Source organism: Dasypus novemcinctus, chromosome 7 (assembly GCF_030445035.2).
Source record: "Dasypus novemcinctus isolate mDasNov1 chromosome 7, mDasNov1.1.hap2, whole genome shotgun sequence".
NCBI lineage: Eukaryota > Metazoa > Chordata > Mammalia > Cingulata > Dasypodidae > Dasypus > Dasypus novemcinctus.
The window spans coordinates 134,519,651-134,543,790 of NC_080679.1; the positions used below are offsets into that span (position 1 = coordinate 134,519,651).

The following is a 24,140-nucleotide window of genomic DNA, read 5'->3' on the forward strand; positions in this document are numbered from 1 at the left end:
AAGGTCTGTCTTATCAGTTATGTACACCCTCGCCCTCAAAAAACGTTTGGTCCGTGGTCCAGTAGCAGGGTATCAGAGTCTCTGGTTCTACCCCAGATCTGCTATATCAGGCTCTACATTTTAACAAAGACTCTCCAGGTGGTCTCATGTGCTGCGTGACAGCTGGTGAAGTACTGTTCTTAGTGCAATAAAATATGTGTAGTTACCAAATCTTGTTCCTGTGCTCTCACTTTTGACCTCAGTCTGGTTTTCTCTCTCCCAATACAGTGAATATATTTAAACTTAGTGTTGTTAGTTTATATCATTCCCCATTTCCACACCATTATTCTCTTCTTGTTTTTTGTCTTGTCCCTTTTTTGCAGTGGAGATATGGGGGTGGTTAAAGGACGTCACAGAAACACTTTCTGCATTCGTCTGTTAGGGGTCACCTGGACCACTGGGCCTAGCTCAGAACATGAAATGCCACATCTAACTCCACCCAGAACTTTATGCCAGGTCTATCCCCTAGCTCACTTGCTAAATCTAAAGTACTGTGGGAGCTTCTTTTTCTTGGTTTCTTTGTGAGAGTTTATATAATGCTTTTCCCTAATGAGCTCCTACTTCAGAATTCTAGAGTAGCACCCAGGTTGAAATCATACTAGGGCAGAGGTGCTCAAATTTTAGCAGGCATCAGAATCACCTGGAGAGCTTGTTAAACTGCAGATTGCTGGACCTGCCCCCAGCTTCTGATTCATTCAAGGTGGGTTGAGGCCTGGCAATTTGCATTTCTAAACTATTGTGACCTAGTATCCTTAATTAACTACTGTTTTGTTTTGTTTGTTTGTTTTCATTCCACAGGGTAAATGTTCTTGCATAAAAGAATGATGGTTAGCATCAAAACCATATTAAAATATTTGTCCAAAGCAAACCAAGATAAGCATTGATGTAAGCAATGTATGTTTCTGGAAAATTGAGTGAAGATAAATCCTTTCACATTCATTCCTTTTTTAAATGTGTCAGAGGCCCCTGCTCATCTGTGTCGCTTAGTCAGTGTGACCTCAGAGGTCAGACAGCAGGAGAACATGTTGGAAATGTTCATGCTCCCAGAAACCCTGGCAGTGCAAACCAAGACCTAATCAGCTGTCATTTTCCATGTGCAAACATCAGACAAAATATGTATTAGGCTGATGCTGACAAATGTGGTGAAATTTATTTCTTGGCCTTGTAAATTGGTTTAGTTCTCAGGAAATTTGATTGGCAAGTACATATTAGCCATAAAAATCTTCATATCCTGTGACCCAGTAATCTCACTTCTAGGACTTGACGTTAAATAACTTTCCAAATCTGGAAAAAGCTGAATGCCAGAAGATAAAGGCCTTCTTAATATCCAGTAATAGGCAATTGCTTAAATAAACTATGGCAGACACACTTGGTAATATATTATTCCCTATTCAGAATGCTTGGGGTCTAACAACTTGAAAAAAAAGGTTTTTGATTAAGTGGTGGTAGGGAGAAGGAAATTAATGTAAAATTGCTGGTATTCTTTAGTTGCAGCTGATTTTTATACAGACATCTAAATCTGAAAAAAGACTTACATGCAACAAAATAGTTGGGTTGGATGATGAGACTTCGTATTATTTTTCCCTTTTTCTTTGTAGGATTTCTGTAATGTTTTATGTCCCTTTTATTATTCTTTTTTAAATCTTTATTCCTTCCCTCCTCATACCCTTCTTGCCAGGAAATTAAAAATTGGCACAATGTTCTATAACTGTTAGAAGTTTTTAGCAGTTTTTGGTTACATACAAATTCAAGCTGTTTTTCCAATCTTCACACAAATCTTTCAATCCATTTTGAGGAGCCATTAGGGTTTTTACTTGGGGTATACATAATCACATAGGTGCCCACCATTGTAGCTTAGCTGTTCTAAAGCTAAGTTTTTTTGAAATGTTAAGAGGGCTGTTAGCTTGTTAGGCAAAAAAAAAAAAAAAGGCTAACTTTGTTTCCTGTTTCCTCTGCATTAACGTTCCATCTTCTTTGTCTCTATAGTGCAGTAAAACTGAGGCCAGCAGAAGGGGAGACGTACTTTGATGTTGTGGCTGTCGTGGACCCTGTCACCAGAGAGGCACAGAGACTTGCCCCGCTTCTCTTGGTAGGGACGAAAACCAGCCTGTTAAAATCGTACTCACATGTGGCAGTTACAGGCCCCGTAATGCTGCTAGAGCTTGCTTGGCCCCCTTAGTTATGGCCAAAAGGGTATTGACAAATGCAGCAGGGCATCTTGGGACTAGCAGAGGTCTCTAGAAAGATTGATAATGGCTCTAAAACAACTTAATACTTTAGAAAGTTGGCATAAACTTGACTGGTTACCTCACGTAGTAAATTTATTAACATAGGAATATAGAGCAAAATGTCTTTGAATTAAGAATGCTGTATTTTAATATAATTTAATATATTTTAGTAACCGAGGCAAAAGGTAAAAATTCTGCTTTTTCATTTTCCTTTTTTATAACTAGCATGAATTTTTCTGTTATGTCTTTTATACATGTATAAGATGTTATAGGGTTTTTAAAATTTATCCCCACCCCCCCATCACCCGCCCCCCGTTGTCTGCTGTCCATTCGCTGTGTCGTCTTCTGTGACTGCTTCTATCCTTATCAGCGGCACCGGGAATCTCTGTTTCTTTTTGTTGCATCATCTTGTTGTGTCAGCTCTCTGTGTGTGTGGCGCCATTCTTAGGCAGGCTGCACTTTCTTTCGCTCTGGACAGCTCTCCTTACGGGCACACTCCTTGTGCATGGGGCTCCCCTACGCGGGGGACACCCCTCCGTGGCACTGCACTCCTTGCACCTTTCAGCACTGTGCATGGGCCAACTCCACACGGGTCAAGGAGGCCCAGGGTTTGAACCATGGACCTCCCATGTGGTAGATGGACGCCCTATCCATTGGGCCAAGTCCGCTTCCCGATGTTACAGTTTTAAATAGATATATTTAAAAGAGTCTGCAAAAACATGAAATGCTTCAACTTTTTTCTTTTCAATTGAAAATTTGTTTTTTAAGCTAACATTTCCATGTATTATAATCAGCTAATCTTTTTTGGAGGGGTGCATATATGTATTTCTTTTCATACTATAGTAACTTCTCCAGTTCAGATTTCATGACAGTTATCTTTGTATATTATCTTGCGATATTAAGTAATGTTCTCTGTCTTTCTCTGAAGAGAAAATTTAAATGTTTTGTCTCGAATATCAGTCACTTCCTCCATAGGAAAAATTTTTATGTTTTGACATGTGTTTGCTGTTTTAGGTTTTGACTCAGCTGATAAACATGAATCTAAGAGTATTTATGAACTGCCAATCAAAACTTTCTGACATGCCTTTAAAAAGGTAAAATAAACTAGAAAAATGACAGTGGATGTTAATGCTGATATTGAGTGTTAAAGGATCAAATGGATTTATAGGTGGGCATCATGTCTGGAAACACCATTTGTTGCCGAATTTCTGCTGTAATCCAAAGTTTTAAGAACTTACGTGAGAATCTTATGTTTCTTTAATTTCTCAATATAGTTATTAAACATACATAGTTAAAATATGCTTGTGGTGCAGAAAGACACTTATCTTCACTTTTTCAGCTTAAAAAAAGAAATAATCATTTCAAGTTTGAATATATATATTCATGTGCGGAAGCTTGCTGAGGTTCCTCTGCATGTATCTTGGAAAGGCAGACTTAGCTATATACTATCATGAGATCTGGAATGGTCATTTATGAGAAAAGTAATATAAATCAGTTAATAGTAATAGTATATAGCGTATTTTGGTACTATAGGAGATTGCTGACTTCATGATGGTTTAATTCTAATTGGACTGAAACTGTTTGAAAGTAACAAAAAGGGTTCTCAGCTTTCATCATTGTTCTTTTATAGGAGAGATGTTTAAATGATTACATATCGTGTTTTCAGGGCTAGCCTGAGAACACAATTACCATTTAGGACTTTAATATTACAAGAAAATGAGTCCCCCCACAACCCCCATGGAGGGGGGAACTGCTCAAGAAGTGCTTGCTGCCCCAGCAACAGCTGCTTGTAATAGTACAAGAAGGAATTGTCTTCCCTCTCTATCCTCGCCCTCTTTCTCTTCTCTTGTTTTTACAACCACAGGAGACAAAATTGGGCCAAAAGAGGGTTTTGGACAGGATTTTCCCAATATGGAAGGATTTCCCTCCAAAAGTTTGTTTTAAGCCAGGTGTTCACCTGTAGGAATGCTTCTAAAGTAAGGACTGAGGTTGCCTGGGAACAATCTAACAGCTTGCTTTTTCAATTTCAGCTTTTACCGTTATGTCTTAGAGCCAGAGATTTCTTTTACTTCAGACAATAGCTTTGCTAAGGGTCCAATAGCAAAATTTTTGGATATGCCACAGTCTCCTCTCTTCACTCTGAATTTGAACACACCTGAGAGTTGGATGGTGGAATCTGTCAGAACACCATATGATCTTGATAATATTTATTTAGAAGAGGTAAGAATGTCATTGCTTCCAAATATATAATGCTTGTAAAACCTACTTAAGGTGTATTGCTGTGCAAAAGCCAGGCAGTCTCAGACTGAACAGTAATCACAGTCTAGGTAGGTTTCAAAGACTTCGGTATTCAGGTATAATTGTGTTTTTAAAAAAATTTACACCTTTATTGCGATATAATTCATGTATCATTAAGTCCACCCTTTAAAGTGCACAAATCAATGGCTTTTAGTATATTCTCAGAGTTTTGCAACCCTCACTACTATCTAATGTTAGAACATTTCATTACCCCTCTAAAAAACCCATACCCATTAGCTAGTCATGCCCCGTCCTCCTCCCTCCCCCTCCCCACCCAGCTCCTGGCAACCTCTCATCTATTTTCAGTCTTTATGGATCTGCATATTCTGACATTTCATGTAAATGGAATCATCCAATATGTGGTCTTTTGTGACTGATTTCTTTCACTTAGCAAATTGTTTTCAAGGTTCATTCTTATAGCATGTGTCAGTGCTTCCTTCCTTTTTACTGCCAAATAGCACTCCCTTGCATGGTTATATCACACCTGATTTATCCATTCATCAGCAGTCCTTTGAGTTGTTCTTATTTTTTGGCCATTATGAATAATGCTGCCGTGCACATGCATATTCATGTGTAAGTTTTGGTATATATGTTTTAACTTCTCTTGGGACATAATGTTTTTTATTGTTGGAAATAGTTGGAACTGCCAAACTATTTTCCAAAGTGGCTGCACCTTTTCACATCACTATTGGCAATGTATGAGGGTTTTAGTTTCTCCACATTCTTGCCCACACTTGATGATAGTCATCTAGGTGGGTGTGAAGTGGTATATTACTGTAGGTCAGATGTGCATTTTCTTTTTTTTTTTTTAAAGATTTATTTATTTCTCTCCCCTTCTTCCCTGTAGTCTGCTCTCTGTGTCCATTCGCTGTGTGTTCTTCTGCATCTGCTTGCATTATCAGGCGGCACTGGGAAACTGTGTCTCTTTTTTGTTGCATCATCTTGCTGCATCAGTGTGTGTGGTGCCACTCCTGGGCGGGCTGCACTTTTTTCACGTGGGGCGGCTCTCCTTGTGGGGCACACTCCTTGTGTGTGGGGCTCCCCTATGCAGGGGCATCCCTGCGTGGCATAGCACTCCTTGCGCACGGCAGCACTGCGCATGGGCCAGCTCACCACACAAGTCAGGAGGCTCTGGGTATAGAACCCTGGACCCTCCATATGGTAGGCGGATGCTCTATCAGTTGAGCCACGTCTGCTTCCATACATTTTCCTAATGGCTAATGATGCTGAGCTTCTTTCCATGTGTTTATTGACTATTTGTCTATCTTTGGAGAGAGATGCATTCAAATCCTTTGCCCATATTTTTACTGGGTTATTTGTTTTATTATTGAGTTGTAACAGTTCTTTATTTATTCTGGATACAAGTTACTTATCAGGTATATGATTTGCAAATATTTTCTCCCATTCTGTAGGTTGTCTTTTTACTTTCTTGATAGTATCCCTTGAAGCACAAGAGGTTTTCATTTTGATGAAGTTTTCACTGTTTTTTTCTTTGTAGCTTGTCCTTTCGGTGTCATATCTAAGAAACCATGATCTAGTCCGTGGTCACAAAGATTTACTCTTATGTGTTCTTCTAAGGGTTTCATATCCTTAACTCTTCAACTGAAGTCTTTGATTCATTTTGAGTTACTTTTAGTAGAGGGTGTGAGGTAAGGGCCCATCTTCATTCTTTTTCATGTGGCTCTCCTGTATCCTGGCTTCATTAGTTAAAGCGACTGTTCTTTCTCCATTGAATGGTTTTGTCACCTTTGTTGAAGATGAGTCTGCCATAAATGTGAGGGTTTATTTCTCAGTTCTGTTCTGTGATCTATGTGTCTGTTCTTGGGCCAGTACCACAAATATAGTCTTGTTTACTGTAGTGTTGTGGTGAGTTTTGAAACTGGGAAATGCGAGTTCTCAGATTTTGTTCTTTTAATGTATTTTTTATTAGAGAGGTTGTGAACTTACAAAAAATCATACACAGATACGGAATTCTCATACAATACCCCTCCACCAACATACTACATTGTTGTGGAACATTTGATAGAGATTATGAGGTAATAACAGGTTTTTACCACTAATTATGGTCTATAGCATATATTTGGTATATTTTTTCCATATCCCCTGTAGCATTTTGATGTGGTATGAATTCCCAAAATAGATATTGGATTATGTTTGTAATCTGGTCTGTACCTGGGCATGAGTAAGTTATGATTAGGGCTTTGATTGGGTCACGTCATTAGGGCATTGAGTTCCCCCTCCTTGGTGGGTGAGGACTCCCTGATAAAAGGCATGGCAGAGGACAGAGTTGAGGGCTTTTGATGTTGGAGTTTGAGGCTGGAGCCCTAGGAAGTAAGCTCATAGAGGACAGAGAAGCCTCCCCAGGAAGAGAGGAACTCTGAGCCTAGGAAGAAGCAAGCCCTGGGAAGAGAGGAACCCTAAACCCTGAGAGAAGGAAGACCCTGGAAGAGAGGAACCCAGGAAGCCTGAACCCTCTCTGATGTCGACAGCCATCTTGCTCCAGCATGTGAAAATAGACTTTGGTGAGGGAAATAACTTATGCTTTATGGCCTGGTATCTGTAAGCTCCTACCCCAAATAAATACCCTTTCTAAAAACCAACCCGTTTCTGGTATTTTGTATCAGCACCCCTTAGGCTCACTAATATACCCCCTACGTATTATTAGCACAGGACATCTTTGGCATTGATGCAAGAATATTACAGTATTGCTGTTAACTATAGTCCATAGGTTACATTAATTTATTTTCCCCATGCTTCTTTACTTTATTACCACCTTGCAATAGTGATGCACATTTGTTCTAGTTCATAGAAGGACATTCTTGTATTTGTACTGTTAACCTCAGTTCTCAACCACCTCTGGTTTCACTGTGTCATTCAGTCCCTAGATTATTCTCCAGCTTTCTTTCAGTTGACATATGCATCCCTAGACTAACTTTTTCAGCCGCAATCCCATTTATAAACAAGCTGTGTTAGTTCTACTCACTATAATGTGTTACCATCAACTCTATCCGTTCCCACATGTTTACAGTCAAATTAATTAAAACATCTACATACACTAAGCATCAGTACACCTTCTCAGCTCTCCTTTTATCTCCTAATAATCTATACTCTAGGTTTTAACTTCATGCGTTTATTCTTCGTATTTAGTTTGTATTAGCAAGACCATGCAATATTTGTCCTTTTGTGGCTGGCTTATTTCACGTAGCGTAATGTCTTTAAGGTTCATCCATAGTATCATATGTGTCCCAATTTCATTTCTTTTTACTTCAGCATAGTATTCCATCTGTATGTATATACTACATTTTGTTTATCCATTCACTGATTCATGGACACTTGGGTTATTTCCATCTCTGGCAATTGTGAATAATGCTGCTATGAACATCGGTGTGCAGGTGTCTGTCTGTGTCACAGTTTTCAGTTCTTCTGGATATATTCCTAGTAGAGGAATTGCTGGATCATGTGGCAGTTCTATATTTAGCTTCCTGAGGAACCACCAAACTTTATTCCACAGAGGCACCATTTTTACATTCCTACCAACAGGGAAAGGAATGTTCCTATTTCTCCACATCCTCTCTAGCATTTATTGCTTTCTGTGTTTTTAAGAATGGACATTCTGGGTGGTGTGAGATGTTATCTCATTGTTGTTTTGATTTGCATTTCCCTAATAGCTAGTGATATTGAACATGCTTTCATGTGCTTTATGGCCATTTGTATTTCCTCTTTGGAGAAATGTCTATTTAATTATTTTCTCTATGTTTTAATTGGATTGTTTGCACTTTTATTGTTGCGTTATATGATCTCTTTTTATAGGATGGAAATCCAGCCCTTATCAGATATGTGGTTTCCAAATATTTTGTCCCATTGAGTGAGCTACCTTTTCTCTTTCTTGACAAAGTCCTCTGAATCACAAAAGTATTTAAGTTTGAGGAGTCCCGTTTATTCATATTTTCTTTCTTTGACTGTGCTTTTGGTGTAAGGTTTAAGAATCCACCACCTAGCACCAGGTGTTGAAGATGTTTTTCTTCTAGGAGCTTTATGGGTGTATATTTTATAGTTACGTCATTGATCCATATTGAGTTAATTTTTGCATAAGGTGCGAGATAGGGTCCTCTTTCTTTCTTTTGGATATGGATAGCCAGTTTTCCCAGCACCAATTGTTGAATAGTTCTTCTTTTTCAAGATTGTTTTGACTCTTCTGGGTCCTTTGCATTTTCATATGAATTTTAGGATGAGCTCATCAATATCTGCAGAAAAGGTTGCTAGGATTTTGATATGATTGCTTTGAATCTATAGATGAGTTTGGGGAGTCATTCTGTCTTAACAATATTAAGTATACATGGGATGTCCTCCCATTTATTTAGATCTTAATTTTTTTCAATAATGTGTAGTTTATAGTATACAGGTCTATATTACTTCATACCATCTGCAAATAGAAATATTTTTACACCTTACTTTCCAATCTAGGTGCCTCTTATTTCTTTGCCTTGCCTAATTTCCATGATTAGAACCTTCAGTACAGTGTTGAATAGGAGTGGTGGAGGATATCTTTTTGTTGTTGTTGTTCCTGATCATAGGGAGGGAAACTTTCAATCTTGTATCAGGTTTGGAGTTGTTTATATCTGCTGTTGATGAGTTTGAGTGTTTTTATCATAAAAGGGTGATTGTTGGATTTGTCAAATGCTTTTTCTGTATTTCCTGTGAGGATCAGGTGGTTTCTGCCATTTATCTATTAATAGAGCATATTATAGTGATTGATTTTCTTGTACGTTGAACCAATTCTTATATCCCTGGAAAAATCTCACTTGGATCATGGTGATTAACTCTTTTTATATGTCTCAATTTGGGTTGCTAGTATTTTTTTAGGGTTTCTGTGTCTATACTTATGAAGAGTATGATTTACTGAACATCAAATACAGTTTGTCCTTGTCCTCATTCATGGGAATTCTCTATGCAAATCCCATCTCTAGCACATCCCAGCTACTTGTCCTAGCCCAGTCTCTTTCCTCTTCTATTAAAGACTTCCCTTCTAATGTAGTGAAGATAAGAGAAAAAGGCTGGTATATAACAGGAAGTCAAATGGTAGTTGCTAGTGTTACTTTTAGCATGACGCTTATTACGTTGTCACATTGTGAAGTTTTTGGTCTGCACTGGAAACACTGGTACTGCTTTGTCTGCCTATATGGACAGTTGCCATTCTGTTTTGTGCTATTTTTGTGTATAAATCTTCTTGTTGGGCAGGGAGTATATCTTATGTGTCTTTGTCATCAGTAAATTTATCTGTTGCTTTTTACTTGTTGACAAAATCCAGCCATCAGTCTTTTTTAAGCTTTCTTGGGAAGTAATTCAGAACAGGTGTTGTGTAAGTGAAGACGTGTTGATTTAGGAGTGTTCAAGTGATTCATTTTTAGTCTTTATGAGGTATAATTTACGTACAGTAAAAGGTACCCATTCTAAGTATACTGCTTTACAAGTGTTTCTCATCCTACACCAGTGGATAACCACCACTGTCAAGACACAGCATTTCCATTGCTCCAGAAAGGTCTCTGTGCCCCTTTGTCAGCATTTTCTTACCCTCTCCCCTGTGATCCTCCTCCTGTCACTGTGGTTTTGCCTTTGCTAGAGTTTTTCTAAATGTGACTGACAGTACGTCGTCCTTTCTATCTGGCTCCATTCACACAGTGTAATGCATTGGAGATGCATCCATGTTGCTGCAGGCATCAGTGGTTTGTTTTTCACTGCTGAGTGTTCTTCAAATGACTGAGTTGTGCTCCTGCAGGTGGACGGCATAGTGGCTGCTGAGTATGAGCTGGAGTACCTGCTACTGGAGGGTCACTGCTATGATGTCACCACTGGCCAACCCCCTCGGGGACTGCAGTTTACGCTGGGGACCTCTGCCCACCAGGTCATTGTTGACACCATTGTGATGGCCAATCTGGTAAGTAGTCGGCCTGTCAGAGGTGACCCTGCAGCCGTGTTCATTCGGGCAGCTTACAGATGGTGCAGTCGGCGTCATGAACCACAAAGCGAGATTAAAATTCACAATTGACTGAATTTGGTCAATCTAAACAACTTTAGTTCACTTTAACTTGTATCATCGATAAAAATTAAATTACCCATCAACTCAGAAGTGAAAACATGCTGCTGTAACCAAGTCGGCCTCCAAAAAGTGATTGCTCACGAGCCAACAGCCTTTTTCTCTCCTGGAGGTTTGCAGGTGACTTCCATCTTGCGTTGGTGATTTCCACTGGAGCACAGCGAAGGGCAGGCTTCGTGGCCTGGCTGCCCTGTGTTGTGCTAGAGTTTCTAATGAGCAGGAGTTTTTTTAAGAGTAGCACTGATTTGTTAATCATCTTGTTAAACTATAGGTGACTGACATTACAGAAAGAGATATAGCTGTCCTTCAGAAACAGCATTTCGATGTTTTAAAGACAACTAAAATTTGACTTTTCTTCTTGTCTAGGGATATTTTCAATTGAAAGCCAATCCAGGAGCTTGGATTCTCAGACTTAGAAAGGGACGCTCTGAAGATATTTACAGAATCTACAGGTAGGATAAAGTGATGCAGGTGCATTTTTCTAGAACATTTCAAAATGCCAGTCAACTCAAATTGAATACTATACTGACAGTGAGCTAGGCAATAGGGATGTAATTGACAGTTGTATGTCTGATGAAACAGTGCTTTTCTAGGAAATCAATTATGGAAAGATTATCAGGGTATAATTGAATGGTAAGAGGTATAAATACTAATAAGTACAGTCAGGTTCCTCTCTGCAGTGATTCCCCTGTGTGTGCTGGTCATTCTGTCACTGTGATGAAAACTAGGTAAGAAATTGAGGCATTTGAAGAAAGGAGAAAAGAAATAAAGAATCGTCAAACTTTTCAACCTAGGTAGACTATTTTCAGACCATGAATGATTTGCACATAACAGAACACCTAAGTGTTGGACATAAAGCTCAGTGCCACGGCTTGTCTCTCTCAGACTGTGGTGGTGCACAGGTACTCCTAGAACATCGTCCTGATGACCCGTACCAGGATTTTGCCTATGGTTAATATCAGTGACTCTTAACTGATAAAAATTTTCCTGCTTTTTAAAAAAGTGTTTTCTAAATTCTGCTTAACACACTTTAAATTAATTTAAAGCAATGTGAAAAGACTGTATGGATTTATTTAGAGAATAATTTCCATTAGAGTTTATTTTTAAAGCTCTTCTTGTATGTCCTCATCTTGACTCTGTAGCATCTTACCTAATACTCATGAAGGCAGTGTGGAGCTAGTGCATATTTCTTATCCAGGAAATCGAAGAGTTATGCATAATATTAACATCTTCACTGTAAATAGTAGAAGGTTTTTCTCCAGATAACGTTTTCCCCAAATAAAATTTTTCAGAACTTTAGCCATCACAGGAAGACAGTCTGTTGCAGCCCCACATTTTCTCTCTCCCTGCCCCCCTCCACCCTCCTCTGGGATGTGGTCTGTCCGCTCTTCCCGCCTGTCCAGAGCTTCTTTCCTCCTCTGCCTCCCATGTGAATATTGCCCATCTCTGGAGTGTTTCAGGCTTCGGGTTTCTCTGACACCAGAGTTTCACTTTTGCCTGAGAACCCTGCTCTCTGTTGGATGATAGCAAATCTGATCAATTCATATTATTATGACTTTCTGCAGTCAGCACCTTTAAATAGGGTTACCTTGGAAATTTTAGGCATTCCTGTTGTGATTAGAGAAATGTTATTTTGAGTTCTTCCACCTCTGCCCCGTCTGCCTGCAAGTAGAGCTTATTATAGGTCTCCTTACACAGTCGAGGCACCAGGCTGTGGATAGGACCTAGGCTTGGCTGATTTGTGTACCTCCATGCAGAAGCGGGGATTAGATGCCTTTACAGAACTGTGAAACAGCCATGTTTTGATACAACTGATAGAAGGGTAGAAATTAAGCATTTCCAATTCCAGAAGGACGTGCCGTGCTGGGGTCCAGGCCTGATGCAAGTCCACGATTGTCCAGGATGCCCGGCACACCCTGCTGGGCGAGCCACTCCTCCACAGCACGGGACTGGATGGAGGAGGCAGGCAGGAAGTTTGGCTGGGCTGATGGGCAGGTCCCCTGTGTGAGGAGAGGGAGTTCAACAAGTCCTTGAAGGGCCTTTGGTTGTGAGAAAATAACTCCTTTCTGATAAAAATGATGGACAGATATGGGGGCTTGTTTTCAGACCATTTGCTACATGTTGAGAATCATGTTTCGGAATATCTACATTACTTTTTCTTACTCTTTCCTCTCTAAGCCATGATGGTACAGATTCTCCTCCTGATGCTGATGAAGTTGTCGTCGTACTCAACAACTTCAAGAGCAAAATTATTAAAGTGAAAGTGAGTATGGCATACAAGGGCAGCCATTCTTTTTTAAGAATCCAAGACTTATTTACCTTCGCAATTCTACTTTAGTATTTTTATAGGAATGCTGCTTTAAATACAAAATGTCTTTTTGGTAAATATGAATATGTGGCTCTCTTTAACTGAGAGATTTTAACACCTGGGTAATTTCAGTGAGGAATACAATTCCCATTTTATATAAAACATTCTCATAGATATTGTGTTGCTTGTATAGCCACAATTCACATTATGATTTATTGTTTCATTCTCAGAAAATTGGGAAAATGCCAGTGAAAATTCCAGCAACAGTAATAAAATGGTAGCCCAATTTCATTTCTTCTCACTCCTATGGTCTGATCTCAGAATTTTGATGTTCTTAGAGCCTTAAATTCAAGTAAAAGGTGTTATAAATAAACAGTTACAACCCATAGTAAAATCTATAGCAGACTACACGTGCTGAGCATAATAGTGGTCCTGTGCCACAAAGAAGATTCATCCTGTCTTCACATTAGTATATTCTGGAAAAGGGACATGACGTGGGATGATTCCTGCCTGCCAGGAGAGCTGTAGGCTGCACTCTTTCCCTACAGCTAGCATCAGCTTGGTGAACTGTGCCCCTGTCTATTCACACTGTATCATTACACGGTTGAACTTGAGGTTCTTTGCCTATTTTGCCAGCTGAAAACAGGTATTGTCTAATTAAAAGAGGTTGCTGTCTCCTCACATAAGGTTCTGTTGTGAACATTATAATGAAGATATGTCCATCGAATACTTCTGAACTCTGGGCTGGATTGTCCGTGCTTGTGGGAGAATTAATTAATTCTTACTCAGTTTATTCCCTGCTGTTGACAATACTCACAGAGTATGTCCAGTGAAGCAGTTTGCTAGTGCTTAGACGTACCAGGTGAGTAAGAGTTACCATGTGTGCTTGCAGGTTCAGAAGAAGGCAGACATGGTGAATGAGGACCTGCTGAGTGATGGAGCGAGTGAGGATGAAGCTGGATTTTGGGACTCCTTTAGATGGTGAGTTAGCATCACGAAAGTGTCATATTTATAAGAAAAAACTGTTACGGTAAGAACCATCCCTTCTTTCTTTCAAATACTGTATCCCTGCCTGGGCCGCTCAGCTTCTGCTTTGTGCTGCAGAATCGTGCACGTGTGTTCAGAGTTGAAGCGTATCTTCTGCTTGACTGCCTGAAGTAGGCTAGCGTCTCCTCCTGGTGAAGCTCCCCATGTTCCAGGCTTCCCCTCTGGGCTCACTTGTCCCTGCTTGAGGGAGTGCTGGCCGATAGTGACTCCGTCTGCTGACACTGCATCGCTGTGCAGTTGTACGGAGGCTGTGTGGGGAGGCCTGCTCTGTCTGTCCCACCCCCTGGGGAAGGAAGGGATGGGAAAGCAGCCGTTCTTTGCCTCTCCCTTAGAGGGCTGGGTCTGTACCAGATTTTCAGGTGTTCTTGTTTTCACCTCTATTACTACAGGGGTTTTTCAGGAGGACAGAAGACTGAGGAAGCAAAACCAGATAAAGATGACATAATTAATATTTTCTCCGTTGCATCTGGTCATCTGTATGAAAGATTTCTTCGGTTAGTCTCGTGATTATTTCAATATATGTGATTGAATTTGTCCTAGTAGTTTGATTTGGAGAGAAACGGTTTTGTGGGATTCTGCCCATTTTATCTCGGTGAATTTGTAGCACACGAAGATGGTGAATAGATGACCCTATGTAGTGGTGTTTGTTTTGATCAGGTTAACTCTGTGAAGCCACCTGTGTAACAAAGTCAGGGTGGATGTCGCAGGCTCGAAACCTCTAGTAGCACTGTGATACTAACTGTGTGTACGTTTGACCGCCCAGCACTGCTTAGACCAGAAATGGAGTGTTTGGCACAGGAATAGAAGTGGAACAGGGCCCCGTGAACCTCACTGTCAAAGACGCATGGAGTCTTAGAGCCCGGAGAGACTTAGTTCTCATGGAGAAAACGCACCTCTATTTTAATAGACAAAGGAAACTGAGACCCGAAAGTGAAGGTGTGCTCCAGAGAGGCCCCGGGCCAGGGTGGGGTGATACGGTGGTGGCCAGAGGAGAAGCCACAGGGCCCTGGCGCCAGTGACCAGGAGGAGCAGCTGGCAGCCGCTTGCCCAAGTGCCAGCGGCCTTTTTACTTGTAACTCTCCACTACACAACTACATGGCAAACATCAAATGCCATTTTATTCATTCCTGTTTCCAAGAAATAATAATCTCACCTGAAATAGATGTTAGTAACAACCAAATTTAATTAAAGTTGTTTTTTGTTTGCTTTCCAAGTAGGGAGCCTGAACCTGGAACCCGTGCCGTTCCCTTAGCTCTGCCCACGCTCTCACCCCGCAGGGTTCTCCCGCGTCGGCTGTGGAAGGCATTCAGGCCCCAGATGCTGCTGTGGCCTTATCAGGTTTTTTTGTGGAGTGTAAGGTAGTCAGTCACCACAACCCCGATTTTATTCATCTGTACAATAATTGATATAGCAGTACATGAAGCAGTTTAGTTAAAGGTGTAACAGATTTCAAACCAACTTGCCTCGTACCAGTTAGGTGTGTCTTTATAGGTGAGAAACGCACCCTGCCCCACCCCCTTTCAGAGGTGACTTCCTCAGTAGGAACAGGGGCAGTTTTCCATTTGCGGTGCTGTGGGTCTCTCTGCCTGAGTGAACCAGCGGTTAGCTCTGTCATGAGACCGTTTAACCGTCTCTTGATTGACTCTTCTGTGTTGCTTGGGGTGAAAAGCATTGCAAAATGATGATTATTTACTTTTGCTTGACAGCATAATGATGCTATCAGTACTGAAGAATACCAAGACTCCTGTGAAATTCTGGTTCTTGAAGAATTATTTGTCCCCTACGTTTAAGGTTCGTTCCTCAGGAAAAAGGAAGGCATTCTTGCTTATGAGATACTTCCAGTATACTAATACTAGTATACTAGTTTTTATCCTGTACTAGTTTTTCATTTTCCTTTTGTTAGGATACCCTGATTCAGGTGCATATTTCTGTCAATTATTGTTCCAGGCTGGTCTGTTTTGTGGGAGCAGTCATTATAAAAGTAAACACAAAATTAGATCTGCTTGAAGTGTGGATAGGATAGGAGGATAGTTGTATCTTTTGTTAGAAACAACATTTTGATGAAATAAAATACCCCTCCCCTGCAACATGCATGCACGTCTTGGTTTCATTTAGAGAAAGCACAGGGCTGGTTTCCAGTGATGAGAATGACTTGTTTTATCCTGTGCAACTACCAAACAATGCATGTAAGAATTGCTTCATTTGTGCAAAACAAAGTATACCCAGAAAATTTTCTGCTTTGTATCAGTCAGTTTTTGTCATCTGCATTTATTTATTTATTTATTTATTTTTGCTATAGAATTTACTAAACAACTTTTAATGTACTCAGTAACATCTCTGCTAGGTCAGTAATTCACTTCTGAGTCCCTGAAGATACTTGTATTTAGAATCTGAAGAACTTATTCATTAATGACAACAAATTGTCCAGAGTATTTGGGCAAGACTTAGCCCTGAGAGAAGCTTATAATCAAGCTCAAAAAAATGTTTTACTGAAAGTTTAGACAAATAGCCTAAAATTCACTTCCCTTTAAAAGCATACATGCAGATATAAATTAGTTATCTAAAAGCCTTCTTTCATTTCATGTGACCAAAAGTCATAAAGAAATTGGGATTAAGACAATGGTTTATACATATTCTTTTATGTTGTCCCAAGTGCATTGGGCATAAAAATTTTACTAGATAACTGTTTTGTTTTTTGTGCTTTACTTGTGCCATAATCACGATGGTTGAATACATTATGAAGTCAGTTTTCTTAAAAGAATAAATGATTGTTTGTTGTTCCCTGTGTCTAAAATCAGGAGTTTATACCTTACATGGCAAATGAGTATAATTTCCAGTATGAGCTTGTTCAGTACAAATGGCCCCGGTGGCTCCATCAACAGACTGAAAAGCAGCGCATCATTTGGGGTTACAAGATCCTCTTCCTAGATGTACTTTTCCCGCTCATTGTTGACAAATTCCTGTTTGTGGATGCTGATCAGGTAAGTCCTTGAAGGCCAGGTTTTAACCTTTGTACTAAAGGGAATTGCCTCTAAAATTTTTTTCCTTTTAAATGAAATATATTTTATTTTTCCAGTTATGGAAATAAAACATGTTTATTTCATATTGTTTAGAAAATATGAAAAAGTATCACCCAGATGTGATCACTTTAAAAATTTTCATTTTGTCTTTTTTCTATGCCTTTTGTACATAGATGTGATGAAATTATATGTGCGGTTTGTATCTATTTTCACTTAAAATGAAAATTAAAGTAGAAAATTGAGGATTAACAATGTTTGCCATCATCTCTAATTTTTGCCCAGAGGAAAGGAGTTAGTTGTGTATATGAGCGTTAGAACTGAAGCTCAAATGGCTGCTCAGCCTTGACGGTTTGGAAGTCTACAAATATTCTTCCTGCTATCAGGAGTGGGCCTAATTAAAGGGAACTCATTGTGACTTTAGAACCTACAAGCTTGAAAAACATGAACCCCCTGCTACCCTACAGCCTTCTCCCCTAGCCAGCCGAAGCCTGCGTTAATCCTCTGACTGCAAGAAGTCACTTGGACAAAGGCTTCACCCACCTTTTTGGAATTTCCTGCCTCATCTGACTCACATCATAACTGGCTCCACCTGAAGCATGCTTTCCTGCTTCTGATAGATCCTCATTTAATCCTTGTTAAGCTCGTACTGTGTGCCAGGCATTGTTACAGGTCTCTCCGTCCACCAACTCGTGTACTCCTCCAGTAGGCATTAGCCCCATTTAGATGTGGAAGCTGAGGACAGGTGCTGAGTCATGTGCATGTGTTTTATTTCTGTGCTTGGAACACTTAGAATACTGTGTGCCAAGCACAGAGCTGCGGTCCTGTTAGTGAGGGCAGTTGGCTCCTAAGTGGCGGAGCCTGTGCCCCCTCGCCGTGCTGGGAGCCACCGAGCCGCTCCCTGTGCTGCTTCAGGCGCTCTGGGTGTTAAGGAGACTCCACTGGGGCTACCTGCACATTGCTTAACGAATGACTTTCATCTTCTTTTCTCCAGATTGTACGAACAGATCTTAAAGAGTTAAGAGATTTCAACTTGGACGGTGCTCCTTATGGTTACACTCCTTTCTGTGATAGCCGGAGAGAAATGGATGGCTACAGGTTCTGGAAGTCAGGGTACTGGGCCAGTCATTTAGCTGGGAGAAAGTATCATATCAGGTGTGGAAAATGGTGTTGTGTGGTGGTCTTTAATTTTGTTTATTTTTAAAAATTTAAATAGGTAATACATTAATATGGTTCCAAAAAAAAAGTAGCAAAAATATATACAGTGAAAAAAAAACTTCCCGACCCATTCCCTCTTCTACCCAGTTATCACCGGCATAACAGGTAACCTCCGTGATTAATTTACTATATAGCCTTCCAGATATTTTTTTTATGTAAACAACTACAATTGTATATTCTTTTTCATATCCCATTTTTATGCAAAAAATAGTCTATTTACACTGTTTTGCACCTTGCTTTTTTAAAATTTAATATCTCTTGTAGATCTTATTATATCAATATGTAGAGGGGCCTTATTCCTTTTTATAGCTGTATATTATTCCAGTGTTTAAGGGTTTTTTAAGCCTTTTGCTATGATAAACAGTGTTGCAATGAATAGTCTATTTAAACAAGTTATTCTGCATATTTCAATTATATCTGTAGGATAAATTCCCGGCAGTAGAACTCACAAGTCAAGCAGTATATACGCTGGTTGCTCTTCTCACAAACACTACACTGTCTTCTCTGGGGAAAGTGTGATTTGGAAGATTTAGAGGGTAGGGGGTCCAGTAGGACGTGGAATATAACAAAGACAAATGTTGGGGTATGTGATCTTAGTGTTATACTTTATTTACTTAGTCCTAAAGAATTGTGGTGCAGTGCGCTTCTGCTCTCCCCCATAACCATTAAGATGTCATCAGAATACCCTGGACTAGTGGTTGTCATTTTCTGTAGCTTTTGTTACCTAATTTGCTGGTGTTTGCTAGAAATTCTCTTTTATCAGAATTTTTTTTTTTAATGCAGCTAATAAGCCTGGACAAAAGTGAGCTAGTGGTGACAGGGAATGGGCTTTGAAATGACCTCCCTAGACATCTTTGCAGTACACGCAGCGACCTCTAGCCTGCCTGTAGGATTTCGGCTTTCCTCTACTCCGTTTTCCTGGGGTTAGTTTTTCTGCCTCGTTCCTGGTTGTAACACCTGGGTTCCTTTTCCAGTGCATTGTATGTTGTGGATCTGAAGAAGTTTAGGAAAATAGCTGCTGGCGACAGGCTGAGGGGGCAGTACCAAGGGCTGAGTCAGGATCCGAACAGCCTTTCGAATCTGGACCAGGTAAGTAGCCGCGCCGAAGGGTTGCGGTGTCAGTGCTGCTTGATTCTCTTCTCTCTGGACAGTGTCTTAGAGCTTCGTGGAGAGGGGATTTGTGCGTGGCATTTTTATCTGTCGTCAGGAGAAGACCGAAGCGTGGTGGAGTGGCGCAGGCCTGGTGCTGGTGGGGGGGCGACGAAGGAGGGCATCGCTGCTCTGCGCATTGCCTGACCTTTAATTCTGCACTCACGTGCATCTCACTCACTCGTTCTCTGCTGCAGGACTAACTAGCTCAGAATTTACAGTTGAGAATCTATTACTCTTTCCCTTTTTCTGTGTCAAAAACCAGGAGTTTTGTTCAAAAAGGATAGCTGCTTAGTATTCTAAATCACTGTTTAGTAAAGTGAGGTATTTTTCAGAAGTGAGATTTAGTTTAATGTTCTAGAGGCATAGTCTCATGTTTTAAGTAACTTTCATTTTGCTCTAAGTCTGCCGTAAATTTAACCTTTATTGCGCTATCTTGCACACATAAGGAAAAGTGAACAAAATACTTTCTCCTTCCTTCCTGGGACTCTCATTATGCTTATGTTGGTACTCTTGATGATGTCCCGCAGGCCTCTGAGGCTCTGTTCATTTTTCTTCTTTCTTTTTTCTTCTTTTCCTGAGGGTGGATAATATTGACTGCATTATCATTGCCTGCTGATTTTTTTTTCTTTCTTTCTTTCTTATTTGTTTGCTCAAATCTCCAGTTTAGCCCCTCTAGTGAATTTTCATTTCATAATTGTAATTTTCAACTCCAGATTTTCTGTTTGGTTCCTTTTATAATTTCTGCCTCTATTGATATTATCTGTGCCATTGTTCTCATACTTTAGTTCTTTAGACATGATTTCCTTTTGCTTTTTGAATGTATTTTAAAATTGCTGGTTGAAAATCTTGTTTCAATCTAGTAAGTCCAACATCTAGGCCAGTTTCCATTGATTGTTTTTTTTTTTTCTGTGTAGAGGTCATACTTTCTTGTTTCTTTGCATGTCTCTTCATTTTTGTTAAACCAGACATTTCAGATAATGTAATGTGGCAACTCTGGAAGTCAGATTCTCCCCCTCCCCGACAGTTTGTTGTTGTTGTTTGGTTAGTGACTTTTCCAAACTAATTCTGTAAAGTCTGTTTTTCGTCTGCTTGGTTAGCTTAGTGTCAGTTAATGGTTGGACAGAGATTTCCTTGAGCACCTGTGTGTATGTTGGGGCAGGCCTTCAGTGCTCAGCTAGGCAGGGCACAGCTCTGCCTTAGCCTCCTAATAGCTTGCAGGGAGCCTCGAGGTCAGCCCGAGATGGGAGCCTGGTGCCTTCTCAGGTCTTGAGCATGTGCAGAAGCCCTGGGCATCCATGTGGCCTCTTAGGCTCTCAGGAATATGTAAGAACTTTCCAAAGCCCTCATGGGCATCTCATTCCTTAGCTTTTCCTTTAAAGATTTTTGGTTAGTCTGTCGTTTCCCTGGAATGTCATCCATCACCTCAGGTAGCCATGGTGTTAAGATTTCTACGGATGTCTCAGGAGAGCTTTGAGCACTGGACAAGTTGAAGTGAGCTCAATTTATTATGACAAGAATGGGGTCTTCCAGGGAGTCAGCTGTCAGGACAAATAATTACTTCCTCTCTGGGAATAATAAGACTTTGAAAGAGATCCACCCCTGTTTTGACCACTCCAGTACTGTTATTTTTCAGGGCTGCTGCAGAGCTGGAAAGTAGAGATGGGACTCTAGGGTAAATTAGGATATCACAAAGATCAACGGTTTTTCCAAGATTTAACCATTCTTCTTGACTAAGTGCTCTCAGGTTGTTGCAAGCCATTGGTTTATTTCCAGAGTTCTGAAAAAGTTTGAAACTCTGTTGTTGGTTTTTTAAAAACTTTTTATTTTGAAATATTTTAAAACTTAGAGATCAGTTACAAAAATAATGCAATCTCCATAGCAGAAAATTTCAACATACGCTTATTCCATCAGGTACCTCAGATCCACCAGTTTCAATATTTTGCCACATTTACCTTATCATGCTGTCTGTCCATCTACCTATCAATCCATGTACACTTGTCTGTCCATCTATGTATCAGTCCATTTTCTGAACACTTGCATGTAGGGTATATATACATTATGTTTCTTGAATACTTAATACTGCCATGTATATTTCTTAGGAACAAGGATATTCACTTATTTAATCATCTTAAGTACAGAGATCAAGTTCAAGCAAGTTAACATTGATAAAAAACTTACATTCTATATTCCAGTTTTTTCATGTCTCTGTAATGCCTTTCCCTCTGATCCTTTTCCTCCCTTGATAGATCCCATTCAAGATCACATATTATATTTAATTGTTCTCTTTTTAATTGCTCATTGTTTTTGTTTTTTTTTAATTGTGTATATATATAACATAGATACAACATAAACTCTCCAGTCTCAAACAGTTCCAAGCATACCATTTCTTGGAGTTTCTTGTATTTACAGTGTTGTGGTACCCTCACCTCTTTACATTACCAAAACTTCCCCATCTCCCCAAATGTAAAACCTACACCCATTATGCATGAGCTCTCCATTCCCCCTGCTCCCCATCCCTGACAGCCTGTATTCTAATTCCTGTCTCTGTGAGTTTGCATATTTACCAGTATTTTCTTTGTAGTTACCACAAAGCTTAAACTTAACATCCTAAGTCTATAGCACTCTCTTTTGCTTAGATATCAACTTACCTTCAGTGGAACGCACAAACTGTGTTCCTGTAACCCTTCGTCCCCCCGCCTTTATGTAGTTCGAGTTACAGATATTATGAGCCCAGAAGCACTGCTTTATCATTACATTTTTTACATTTGCCTTTTAGGTCCTATAGGTAGTAAAAAGTGAAGTTGCAAACCAAAAATACAATAGTACTGGAATTTATTTTTACCCAGGTTATTACCCTTACCAGAGTTCGTTTCTTCATGCAGCTTCCGTCTGTTGTCTAGTGTCCATTTCTTTCAACCTGCAGAATTCTCTTCAGCAGCTCTTGTAGGGCCATCTGCTGGTGATGAACTCCCTCAGCTTTGGTTTATCTGGGAACGTCTCACTCCCTTCCTTACTCTTCAAAGACAGTTTTGCCGGATATAGAATTCCTAGTTGGCAATTTTTTGCTTTTAGCACTTAAAATATGTCATTCCGCTGCCTTCTTGCCTCCATGGCTTCTGATGGGAAATCAGCAGTTAATCTTACTGAGGCTCTTGTGTACGTGATCCGTCACTTCTCTCTTGCAGCTTTCAGAACGCTCTCTATCTTTTGCATTTGACAGTTTGGTTATACTATGTCATAATGCGGGTCTATTTGGGCTTTCCTGTTTAGAGGGTAGAGCCTCTTGGATGTGTGTGTTAGTGTCTTCTGTTGTGCTGGGGATGTTTCCAGCTGCTGTTTCTTTGACTCTTCTTTCTGCCCCCTTCTCTCTTCTCCTTCTGGGACTCCTACACTGCCTATCTTAATCACTTTTCTTCATTCCTGCTTTTCCTCCTCAGACTGGATGATTTCACTTGTCTTATCTTCAGGCTCACTGATTCATTCTGCTGTTGAACCCTGCTAGGAAATTTCGATTTCTGTTACTGTGGTCTTCAGTTCTGTTTATTTCTTTTTCATAATTTCCATCTCTCTATTGATATTCTCTTTGTGTTTATCTCTCATTTTCCTGATTTCCTTTAGTTCTTTGTGCATATTTAGGACCAAGTTTTAAAACTCTTTGTCTGGAATGTCCTATGTCTGGTCCTCCTAAATGATGGTTTCTAAAGCTTTAATCTTCACCTTTGCCTGGGCCATCACTTCCTGTTTTATTTGTGTGTTTTGTAGTCTTTTGTTGAAACCTCAACATTTTGATATTTTAATGTGTAATCACTAGAATTTAATCTTAAGCTTATATCCAGATAGTGGTATGACAGAGTTTTCCTTGAATGCCAGGATGTACGGGGAGAAAATGAAAGAAAAGGAAAATGAAACACCATTCCGCAGTCTTTGCAGATTGACTTGTGCAGAGCTCTCTTTCAGGGTTTATCCATACGAGTTTAGAGAAAAGCTCCAGGCCAAAGTGTAGAGGCCACCCTGATCCTTTCTGGGCAGGCATCTTTTTCTTGGACATGCCTGTGTGGCCCTAGGAATTCCTCTGTTGATAAGGTACACATATCCCTTCTTCCCCAGAAAAGTTTTCCCATGGTCCCAGGCACTGCACTTTGTGTCCTATGGCCAACAATCCCTTGCCCCAGAATACCCTCATGGCGAGTCTGAGCAGGCAAGAATGCGGTGAGTGTCCTGGTTCAGTCCCTCAGGCCACCTGCAGTGAGTTTGGGCCAGGCGTACCTGCTCCCAGTACGTGCACAAGAGAGCCAGGACCAGGGATCCGTGCGAGGAGCATGAGCTTGGGCGCAGCAGGGAAGGCCAGCCAGAGCGTCCCAAGATCCTGCTGTTTTTTAGTAGCCTTTCTTTATTTGGTGCTCACCCTGCTACTGCAATCCTTTAATTGTTTTCTGAAACTTTGAGAAAGATGTTTCTGCCAGTTCTTGCTGGTTATTCAAAGCTTCTATGGGGGTTGCAGACTGAAGTTTCTCACTCTGCCATCCTGATTGTTTCTTAACTTTTTCTTTTTTTTAATTCAAACCTACAGGATAGTTGCAAAAATAACACAAAATCCATGCAGAGAATTCCAGCATACCCCTGGGTAGAAGATTTCTTTTTGCCAATTTTTGGTTGTTTTATGAAGAAGAGTTTCTCATTCTACCATTTTCAGTGCTGTCACTCCCTATTATGGTTTTTTTTTTTTTTAAGATTTATTT

At 40.1% G+C, this 24,140-nt stretch overlaps 1 protein-coding gene across 5 annotated transcripts in view; it reads left to right on the forward strand.

Moving 5' to 3' along the window:
- UGGT1 (UDP-glucose glycoprotein glucosyltransferase 1) overlaps positions 1-24,140 on the forward strand; it is a 111,350-nt gene that overhangs the window by 77,110 nt on the left and 10,100 nt on the right. For all 5 annotated transcript variants that reach the window (XM_004457806.5, XM_071216499.1, XM_071216498.1 and 2 more), the window contains 12 exons: positions 2,026-2,128; positions 3,282-3,361; positions 4,298-4,487; positions 10,342-10,500; positions 11,026-11,111; positions 12,838-12,922; positions 13,860-13,948; positions 14,404-14,508; positions 15,721-15,805; positions 16,813-16,995; positions 18,026-18,186; positions 19,224-19,338. In XM_004457806.5, coding sequence (XP_004457863.1) covers positions 2,026-2,128; positions 3,282-3,361; positions 4,298-4,487; positions 10,342-10,500; positions 11,026-11,111; positions 12,838-12,922; positions 13,860-13,948; positions 14,404-14,508; positions 15,721-15,805; positions 16,813-16,995; positions 18,026-18,186; positions 19,224-19,338 — 1,441 coding nt within the window. The remainder of the gene's footprint in view (positions 1-2,025; positions 2,129-3,281; positions 3,362-4,297; positions 4,488-10,341; positions 10,501-11,025; positions 11,112-12,837; positions 12,923-13,859; positions 13,949-14,403; positions 14,509-15,720; positions 15,806-16,812; positions 16,996-18,025; positions 18,187-19,223; positions 19,339-24,140) is intronic.